At 30.7% G+C, this 11503-nt stretch overlaps 1 protein-coding gene and 1 long non-coding RNA gene across 2 annotated transcripts; one reads left to right on the forward strand and one right to left on the reverse strand.

Moving 5' to 3' along the window:
• Positions 1 to 2133: 2133 nt before the first annotated feature.
• LOC112779719 (uncharacterized) lies at positions 2134 to 5098 on the forward strand. Its single transcript, XR_003190833.3, has 4 exons — positions 2134 to 2300; positions 2400 to 2453; positions 2542 to 2679; positions 4820 to 5098. It is a non-coding gene; the product is annotated as an uncharacterized lncRNA (long non-coding RNA).
• A 1921-nt stretch (positions 5099 to 7019) lies between these two features.
• On the reverse strand, positions 7020 to 7854 carry LOC112777464 (Bowman-Birk type proteinase inhibitor B-II-like). Its single transcript, XM_025821837.2, has 2 exons — positions 7651 to 7854; positions 7020 to 7370 (listed from the first exon to the last, which is right to left on the reverse strand). Exons 1-2 carry the CDS (start codon positions 7762 to 7764, stop codon positions 7143 to 7145), a joined length of 342 nt encoding a protein of 113 aa, XP_025677622.1. The 5' UTR covers positions 7765 to 7854; the 3' UTR covers positions 7020 to 7142.
• Positions 7855 to 11503: the final 3649 nt, after the last annotated feature.

The following is an 11503-nucleotide window of genomic DNA, read 5'->3' on the forward strand; positions in this document are numbered from 1 at the left end:
TTTCCTCTCCCTCAGCTCAAACCAGCGGCAGATTTGACTCCATCGATGACGGAAAAGGCAAGGGCTCGGGCTGAGGGCGACGACGGCGAGGCTCGAGGCGACGGCGGTGACTCCGCACAGCACGGCGGCGTGGCGGTAGCGCGACGTCAACAACAGAACACAACTCCTCTCCCTTCTCGCGTTCTATTCGACGTCGCTCTCTCTCCCTCTTCCTTTCGGCGGCGACAACGAGAAGCACGGCAGCTGGGCGAGGCGGCGGCGGCGCCAGTCACGGTCTCCCTCTCCCTTCAGATCTCTCTCTCTCTCTCCCCTGTTCCTCCTCCTCTGCAGATCTGTTTCCCTCTTCCCCTTTTCTCACCCTCTTCGTTCTTCCCTTTCTTCCTTTCTTTCCTTTCTTCTTTCTTTTCTGTTAGGTTTTCTGTGTCTAGTGTGTGTAGGTCTGTGTGAGGAAAAGGGTGGGGGTTTGGGTAGTTTTAGGAAATATTAATAAAATATAGATAATAATGTAATTTAATTTTTTTTAAATAAAGGAAGATAAAATAATAATTAAGAAAATCAAATTAAATACAAAATATTCATCTTTAAAATACCTTTTTATTTACTAATTTATAATTTATTTCAGTTAAACACTAATTTAATAAAAATTGGAGATAAGTAAATTGATTCTCCTTTATTTACAAGATAAGGTTAAAAAAAATATAAATATTTAAAATTAAGGCATATATGAAATATTCGCTATATATTTTTTTTTCAATCATAAGAATTCTAAATAATAAATAGGTATTTACTCAACTTATATATATAAATCTCTAAAAAAAGTTATAATCTTAAATAAATATAATAGATCATAAATAATTTATTAATAAATAAATAAAAATTCAGGGTCTTACAGAGTGTGTGGTGGTTTGTGTCCACGATAGTTGCCTTCTTGCGATGACGCCTCATAGGAAGAAAAAATTGTTGTAAAAGCTACCTAATGAAAGAGTAATTGATAAATGAATGATATTTCTTCTAGCATATATGGTCTTTTATAGTGGTAAAATAAAAATGGAAGAAATAAAATTTTATATTTTTATATTCGGAATAGAACTTGATATTTATCGTAATAAAATTAAATAATTAATCAGTTATAATTCATGTATTTAAATAAATAAAATAAATTAAATAAAAATATTTTTAAGAATTAATCAAATCAGTTAGTTGATACAAATAATTAGTATAATCGATTTTATTTGATTTATTGAATTTAAAAAATAAATTAGGACATAATTGATTGAATTAATTAGTTGATATAATTAATTTATTATAATTGATTGGATTTAATAAATTAAAAAAATAAATAGAAAAACATATGAGTAATAAATCATCTATGCTATTATGTACTTTATAAATTAATGAATTAAAATAATTGATATAATAAATTACAATTATTTGATTGATTTGAATTATAATAAATCGTGTGATATTTAAATATCTAATCAAATCAATTAGTTGATATAATTAATTTACTGTAATAAATTGTATTCAATGAATTATAAAAAATAAAATAAGAAACACGCTCAAAAGTAGTGACGGATCTAGAAATTTTAAATAATGTGGGTAAACATATAGCATATAAAAATAATAAAAAATATTTATAAATATATCAAAATATATAAAAAATAAATAATATAAAAATATTAAATATTAAATAATTTTTATGTAATCATTATCAATATTAATATATTGATAAATAATAATATGGTTATCAATTTATCTTTCTATAAATTAAATATAATAATAATAATAATAATAATAATAATAATAATAAATAAAATTAATCAAAATATAAATAGATTATCTTCTAATCAATAATAAAAGTAAAATATATTTTTTTATGAATTATATATGTAAACCCCGCTAAAATCGGTATATAATTAGTCAATAAATCGAATTTTCAATAGAAAAATTAAATATGCAAAACTAATATCAAAATAGGATAGAGCTCGGCAAAACGAGAATTTTGATATCACTTTCGAAAAATTTGGCCCAAAATTGAGCCGAATGGGCTGAGCCGGTTGAACCGGGCCCAAACCAGGCCCGCAGGCCCAACCAGCCCAGTATATAAATGAGCTAAAGCTCATTTTCTGCCTTAGAACACAACAGAAGCAGCGTAAATGCATGGAGAAGAAGAGAATGAATTCCAAAACCTAGCTTGATCTTCTTTCTTTGATAACTTTTGATCTGGAGCTTCGATTGACGAGCCGTTTGCGGCCACGCGTCGGGCTCATTGAGTTCTTCAATTCTATTCAAATAAAACAGTAAGTGAATCGCTTTTTCCTAGCTCCATTTCTGATGGTATATGAATTTCGGGTTTAAGGTTTGAGAAACTCAATTCCTTGATGATTTTCATGTTTTAGGGGTGCACTAGACTTGATTTCTTGTGGGTATTGCCCAAGGATTAGTGGGTAAAGGTAAGAGATCTTAAACCCTAATGAAATTTCTGAATTTTGAAATTTGGGTATTGAGTTGTTATGTTTGGATGTGTTAATTGTGGTTTAGGTAGTGTGTATGTGAATGTTGATGCTTGTTGGAGGCTTGTTGGTGATCAAGCTTGGTTTGGGGCTGTTTGATTGAGCTTGGAGGGGCTGTAATTTTGAGTTGTGAGGCTGCCTTGGGTGAATTAAGTGATCGGCCAAGGTATGGTTTAAGTTTCGCACGTTTAATATTTACGGTGTTGTGAAAACTTAGGTTAGAGGAACCATAGAATAAGTTGGATTGTTTGTTGTATTTAATGATTAGCCTTGTAATGTTGTTAGAATAGATTTGTTAGTGAATTTATATATTAGAATTATGAGGTGTGAAAGTTATTAATGGTGTGCTCTTATATTTATTTATGATGGATTAGAATTGGTGTTTGTTAATAAGGATGTAGAGTTGTGTTGTGGTGGTATTGTATATGCTGTAACTAATTATATAATGATCGAAATTGCATGAGACTAAGTTTGGGCTAAACTTGGGAATATAAGGAACTAAACTAGAAAATTTGGGACCTTTTTGTTAAATATACAATTTATGGCAAATTTTTAAAGTTAGGTTGTTAAATCTGTCCAGCAGCAGAAAAGATCAAACAGGCAGCAACTTGTTTGTCTTGCTGCGACTTTTACGAGTTGAGTCTTGGAGCGAAACCAATTTTGTTATAAAATTTGATTAACTTTCTTTAGTTCTCTAAAATTTCAGAATTTTAAGAGTTGAGGATTGGGAGCTGTGAATTTTTGAATATTGGTGGTCAAAACTAAAAAGAAACAGATTTCAGCAAGCTATGCATCAACTTCCAATGCTTGTAACTCTTAGAATTAAATAGAAATTGGGTTGCAACCAAGACACACTTGTTTTTAGATGAGCTAGGGGTTCTCAAATCAAAATTTAGCTTAATTGGAGTTTTGTAATAAAAGTTATTCCAATTGAAAGGTACTAAGCTTGTTGGTTTTTAAAACAGATTTTGTCTCATTTTTACTTAACTTCCAGGTAATGTAACTTTTTCATTAAAAATGGTATTGACTCAGAACCAATTGAGAAAGAAACCTGGATGAGTAAATTTTAACTACATTAATTTTCAAAGTCATTGGATTTAACTTGGATTTTATATTGAATTTTGAATATCACATGCTGCTGCTGTTTTTCTGGTTTTATGCACTGCAGAGCAGTCACGGTTTTTCCTTTATTCCTGAGGCTAGAAAAATCAGAAAATTATGATATTTAGTTTGTTAGAAAGCTTATTTCAATATGAACGCCTGGACATAAAGTTTGTGCAATTCCGAGTTCATTTGCTATATTAAAAATAGAAAAGAAAATAGAGTGTCGAGGATGTCTTAGTGATAGTCATGAGTTCGAGAAGTTAAAGTTCAATCCTCGTGTGATGTGATTGATTTAATGTTAGAGTTGGGTTGATTTTAAGATTATTCGATATTAAGAAGGATGAGAAGAGTTTGATAAAAAGTTTGGTCAGGACCCGGAAAGGGTAATCAAGTTGAATTATAAGGGAATGACGATGAAAAATGTGAAAGGGAGGTTGTTAATAAAAGGAGTTAATATGCCATGGCTTGATGAATGATTAAATAATGATTATGACTATGAAATGGCTTATGAATAATGCTATCTGAGATACGAGTTCCCTGGGTAAGAGCCGTGGCTCGCCACCACGTGTTCCAGGTTGAATCTCGATACTCTGTTGACCCTACGTCGTAAGGGTGACCGGGCACGTATAAATTCCCGGGTATGGATAGCCCCCATTGAGTGATTATATGATGATTGAATGTGAACTCTATGCATAGACTCTTGGGGATGCGCGACGGGGGACAGTCTAAGGTTTTCGGACTTGTCGGGTTGGCTGGATAACCGACAGATGGGCCCCATCAGCCATAGGACAGGCATGCATCATATGCATTTGTTTGTATTGATTGCTATGCATTTTTTTGGGTATGCCTAATTGATATATATTACCTGCTATTTGTTATACTTGTTATTTGTACTATTTGATCATTACTTGTGCGTGAACTTGTTTGGTTGCTTGTTTCTGTTACATTCTGAATGATGAAAGGATGGAGAAAACGGAGGAAATGGTTTGATGTTAGGTTAAGCTTGAACTTGAGTAAGTTAGGCAGATTTAGAATACCTACCCCTGTTTATGGCTTCTGTTTAGTACTTAAGTTGGTTAATTGAATAACGGAGTTCTAGGATTGCCTATGGCATTCTCAGGACCGTATTTCTTATACGCGTGGCACTTTTACCATGCTGAGAACCTCCGGTTCTCATTCCATATTGTATTGTTGTTTCTCAGATGCAGGTCGAGAGGCTCCTCGCTAGGCGTCTGGATTCTGGAAAGCGAAGTAGTCCTTGGGTATATTTTGGTTTCTATTTGTATATATGTATGTATATGTGTAGCTTACTCTCCAAGTAACTTATGTATGCTGCTCCTCTTAGAGGTTGAGGGAGAGATAGGAGTTTACTTTGGTATTTTGGTATATTTTGGGGACACTTATGTATGTTTATAGGTATATATGTATCCTCCGGCCAGCCTTAGCTTCGCAGGCTGAGTCAGAGGCTAGTTATGTTGTTCCTTGGCTTTTCTTTATCCCTTCGTTTATTGTTTTATCATGTTCCTATTAGGTTTCTTAGCACGCAAGTAATCCTATTCCTTGAGCGTTGCGCTTTTTATTTTGCGATTTTTGTTTACCCGCTCTGTTTCAAGGCTCCTAGTATATTATTTCTTTCAGTATTATATGTATATCCTTACTATTAAAGGTCTGTAATACCACACTACCTCTGTTCTATGACTTAAGCATAAAACACTGTGTAGTAGGGTGTTACACTACTATATCAGCCAATAGTAATAATAATCATGAGACACGTAATATTATTTATTATTAAAAAATATATTAATTTAATAATATTAAATATGTAATAAATTCCTAATGTGAAATGTTAAAATATAAACACAAAAAATAAAGATAAATTAGAGTATAACAAATAAACTATTTTTTAAAAAATATTTCTGCAATCTTAACGGACAAAATACTCATCATATTGTTAATTTATCATAATAAATTAAAAAAATAAATTTAAAAATGTCACAAATTAATGGACGATATTCAAACTTTGAAAAAAATCAATGAAAAAAATATAATAGAAGAATATTATTTTTAAAATATTCTCTGTTTCGGAATAAAATTAAACAAATTTAAAATAATTAAAATCACCTTTATACGCGACATAAAAGTTAACTTTAATCATGATAACTAATTTTAATCTTATGAATTCAAATTATGCTTATTATCTATATTGCTCTTTAAAAATATAGGTCTGGAATCACATTATAATGAAGTTGTTCAAGTAAAAGATGTGGTGATGTCCTAACTGGTTAGTACCCTATATACTCAAAACATGTAATAACGTCGTTTTAAGTCATTTTGCCTACACATTAAATCTTAATATAGAAGATTAACAAAATTAATTAACTTAATTTACGCGATTTGATTTGGTTTCTGAGAACTAATTTTTAATTCTTTTAAGATAATCTAAAACATATTAAGTTTGTATTTTTTTTTTGTATTAGTGTAGGTCGAGACATACACCACTGCTACTAATTCAATGCCTCAATCAATCTCTTATAATGAACCAGTTACAAACAATACTAAAAGCCATGCAAATATGAAGTTAGTACTCATTTACTCTACTTATATTTTTAATATTTTATCTTCATCGCATAATATTCATTTAAAATATTTTTTGTATTGAATAAATTAAGAGGTTTGATATTGTGCACTACTATATAAAATGCCTAATGTTAAACAAAATGATGAATTCTATAATAACAAAAATAAAACAAATAATTAACAAATACTATAAATTTTAAATAGGCAATACATTCATAAGACTAATAATAACAATAACTTTGTAAACAAATTTGATAAGTAGTTTAATAATGCATTAAATATTGATTTGATATAATTATAATAAAGATATGTTTCTAAATTAGTATAATTATGTATTATTCATTAAATATTAATTATAATATAATTATAATAAAGATAATTTTTATAAAATAATTTAAAATAGAAAATAGAAAAGTTCATTTTGGAGGAAAAACGGAATCACGAGAAATCGACACCTCACCTACATTAGTTGGGAGAAAATCCAGTTTTAGTATATTAAGTAGATAGATTGTTTAAAGTGATCGTATTTTATTTTTTTAATTACTGTAAAATAATTGAATATAATCTTGAATATAATAAATGAATATTTAAATAATTATATGTATAAAATTATAAATATTAAGTTAAATAAAATACTTTTGAATTATTATATTACTAACATTATGTTATGGAATTAAGTAAGCATGTTAACTATTTATTAAATCCATTATTGTTACCAAATTAGCTAGACAACCATTTAATTTGTTTTTTATAAAATAATTAATCAAAGTGTGAAAAACAACACAAATAAACACAAACAATGTATGTTGATTCTAAAGGAAGCAATTTTATTTAAGATTATTTTCCATACATGAAAACAAAGTCTAAAGATGACTTTGCCTCATCATCCGAGGATTACATATGCAAGTCACACTGCATATGCAATTAACATGGGAACACATAATTGCTTCAAGCACATGGTGTTAAAGGGCAACGGCCTTGAGTTCTATCAGTGCAACGGCACTGTGGAGGAATAGACCTGGTGCAGACGCATTGGTTGCAAGCTGCAGGACAATGATCAAAAGTGTCACCACAAGTGCACTGGAAAAATGGTGGTGCCCTACGGTCACAAATGCAGGCACTGCAGCAATCACTGGCTGCTGACCCTGCTGATGATTCGCCAATATTGTTTATCACCTGTTTGTGAAGACACTTCGCTTAGAAATATATGAATTTCAATTTTGCATATTTTACCTTTCGGTGATACACAAGTTATTTTTATAATTAAATTTAATTAAATTAGTCTAATAATATCTTGACACAATAAAAATTAATTTAAAAAATACACTTAGAAAAAAGAAAAAATTAATTAAATTTAATTAAAAATAATTTATTCACTTCTTTTTTTTATTGTTAACAATTATGTTAAATTTCTTATCATATATGTTTCTGTTACTAAAATTTTAAAGTATGTCACCTGTGAGATAATCAAACTTGGGTCAAGCCGGACGGCTTCAACGGTGGCGGAAAGTCCCACAAGAAAAAGCAACAGAGCTACCTTCACAACCATCTTCTGATTCTTCAACTCCATTACACTCTTTTTCTTTCTATGACTCTCTTAAATCTCTTTTGTGGGACTCTTTGGTGAAGAAGAATGAAGGAGTACTGGAGACTATTTATGGTCAAAGCCTCACAGGTTTAAACCAATATTAAAGAGATTTTTCAAAAGGCAATCACGTGTACACAGTACAAGAGAAATGGACATCGGCTTTAATTATGCTCGGTCTCGAAAGTCTCAACATACTTGTATGCTGTGTGGTCGGTCACGTGACTTCATTCACCTAAGGTGATTAATTAATAAAAATATTATTTTTAAAGTAAAATTTTAGTTTTTTTTTTTATTAAAAATAGAGAGACTCAAACTACGACTTCTTAAGTGACGGAAATACTATGCTATTTGAGTTATAATTCATTAGCTAAATTAAAATTAGTTAATATATACTTTCATATAAATATATATGTAATTTAATTTATTTATAATATATATTTTATATTTTAATATATTTAATACTAATAATTAATTTTAATAGTTAATTTTAATATATATTTAATGTAATTATTAACTAATGTTTAAAAAGAATTTAATATTAATCTTTCTTGGAAATTTAATATATTAAAAAATTAATTTCCAAAGAATTTTTTTGTTGTTACGCTATCGATAACTATCCTAGCCTCCTAGGGCCTACGTCGTATAATTAAATACCACACTCAAATTGAATAACATTATTATTTCACCGACTTTTCAGCTAACTCGTATATCCGTACAATTTCTCGTGCAACACGGATAAAATGCATTTCGCATGATGATATGTGTCGCTTTTTTTTTATTCAAATAAAAAATATAGTTTTTATTATTTTAAAATGAAATAAAAAATTTACTAATTTAAATATTACATTATATTTTCGCAATTATTAAATGTAAAAATGAATTTTTAAAAGGTTTATGTAGGGAAAAATATATATTTTTCTAATTTTCGCACATTCTGTCCATGAAAATGAAGAAAAAAAAAAAGAAGTTAAGTTGGGTATTGATCGCCAAAATTACTTGATAAGATTAGAAGCCAAGAGTTACCTTGATAAGATCATAAAGATTGTCACAAGTTAAATAAACTCGTGGAATTATCCTAAACTTGACTCACGAGTTAACTTACAGACTCGTACGAGTTTATCTGTTATAATTTTTTTAAATATATATCATATACATTATATATTTATGTACACACACGTACACATACATACTCAAATTTAGCCATTTAAAATTAATAATATCCACTTTAAAGTATATAATAAACTAATAATAGCACACAATATAATTTACTAATATGTCCCTAAATCAATAATATCAAATAAGTAAATTGTCAAAAGTTGTCTCTAAATAAATATTTTATCCATAGACCCTAACAAGCATGAACATTGAACCACAATCGAAATTCAAAGCACATATACTAACTCTATAATTTACTAAATCTTCAATACTAAAGGCAATAAAATTTATAAATTGAATATTGAACATTATAAATTGAACATTCTGTAACAACTAACAACCATGAACATTAAACCTCAAATAAATGCAACAAATATATATGAGTGGAGCGAACCTATGGTGGTCAGCTATAACGGAGAACCAGCATAAAATAAAAAAAAATACACATCGCAGTAGGGCAGCACCGAGATGGAGTCATGAAGCAGAACATAACAGAGAGTCAGAGAGTGAGAAACAGAAAGCGACGACGAAGCAGAAAAGACGTAGGAGAAGCAAGCAAATGGCGGTGAACAGTGGCAGCAGGGCAAACGGTAAAGACGCGAAGCAAGGAAAACCAATGGGCAAGAGCATCAGATTCAAAGACAATTAGAATAGATGAAGGCATGAAGCATAGTAGAGGTAAGAAATGCCAGCAACAGAGCTGATAACTGCGACAAACGATGACAATCCGGTGGTCAGCTGTAACGATCCAATTTTCGGTATGTCATGATCATACTAAAAGCCGAGCGCTACCAATTTGCTTTCCTCAAATTTAACTATTATTTAATTATATGAGCCTGATTCGTCGTTAAAACATTTTTATCTTGCGAGGTACTTTTTATTTTGAAAACATTTGTGTTAGTATACAAAATCATTTATAATCATTTCATATATAACAACAGATACAACAGTTATAAACAACCACAGTTATATACATCTCATGTAGTTAACAACATTTAGATATCCAGCCTTTATTAGAGTATATATCTTAGTTAGAAGTTAGAACACCCCTATATATATGCATATACATATACATATACATACATATACATACCACATTCCAGGCCCTAACCTGTTTAAAAAGTTCCTAAGCTGGTGTCCAAGCTAGCCTAGACTCTATATCACCTAAATCCCTCTAAACTATACAAAGCAAGAGAAAGCACATTCTAGGTCTTCAAAACTCAACTCAGGTGGAATATCATCAAAAAGCGGAACATCATCTACTACTTCTCTGCACGATCATACATCGTCATATGGCATCTCACTGGTACTCCATCAAGTAGCCACATAACAGGAACCTCGTACAAAAGATTTAGGTTAAAATTTGTATTCAAAAAGGGTACAAACGCGGCCGGTCTCACATTATTTACATATAAACAGAGAACAGAGTTTGTCTTAGACTCAGAAGACTACCTAGAGCAGAATTTCTTTTGCGGAATAATCACTAGCGGATTATGAAAGAGTATTCATGCCTCCATCTGAAGGGGGAGAGAAGGGGGGTAAGAACTGGAAAGTTCTTAGTAGAGTCAGGCTAATTAGTCATGTTAATCCTTTGTGTTGTGCTTATTAGTCAATGATATATTTTATAGTAAACAAAAGGAAACATAGAGAATATATAAATAGAGATAACTGAGAAACATAATACAAATAGAAAAACACATGATAATAGCACACAGTAAACACAGAGTATAGAATACAAAAAAAGAAAACATACATTCATACAACAATCATAACAAAGAGAATGTGCAACCAAGTATGATGCATATCTATCCTATCCAGGCCATGAGCTCACGTGTCGGTTTACACCCTACAACCTGACATTACTTAGGAACTAGTCTTGGATATGGTTTCCCATTACATCCTTTGTGTATACATGTTGGTGGTTAAGAATACCACTCCTTCCTAACTACCAGTAGTCGACACAAAGGTCGACGCCATAATATACGCACAAGGGAAACAACAATCCTCAATTCATAGGCGTCCCTAAGATCAACACACAACAGAACAGCGATCCTCAGTTCGTGGATTTTTTTCGAGACCAACATATAACAGTTCGTGGGTTATTCCCGTAATCAATAATTATCAATTCATGGATTTTTCCCACATATAAAACAATAATAATTCATAGGTTTTCCCCAAACTGATGATCATTCAGTTCATGGGTACTTGATGAGTCCATATTTGATGATAATTTTTGCCTTGAATTAGACAAATTTTATCACATAAACTCACACTTAAGCACTAAAATAGCATACTTTTGTGATTTCTCTCTAATTTGAACTTAAATGTGAAAACATGTGTTTTTATGCTTAAATTGATAATTTTAATTCCATTTTTATTCCATTCGATGCCATGATAGGTTTTGTTAAGTGATTTCAGGTCAATTAGGCAAGAATGATTTGGTAGAAGTGGAAGGAAGCATGCAAAATGGGAGATTTCATGAAGAAAACAAAGGAGAAGCACACAGTCAAGTGTGCGTACGCACAAGTGCAAAAATCAGCAAGTGTGCGTACTCACAAGTCCCAAC

Source organism: Arachis hypogaea, chromosome 19 (genome assembly GCF_003086295.3).
Source record: "Arachis hypogaea cultivar Tifrunner chromosome 19, arahy.Tifrunner.gnm2.J5K5, whole genome shotgun sequence".
In the NCBI taxonomy this organism is placed as follows: Eukaryota; Viridiplantae; Streptophyta; class Magnoliopsida; order Fabales; family Fabaceae; genus Arachis; species Arachis hypogaea.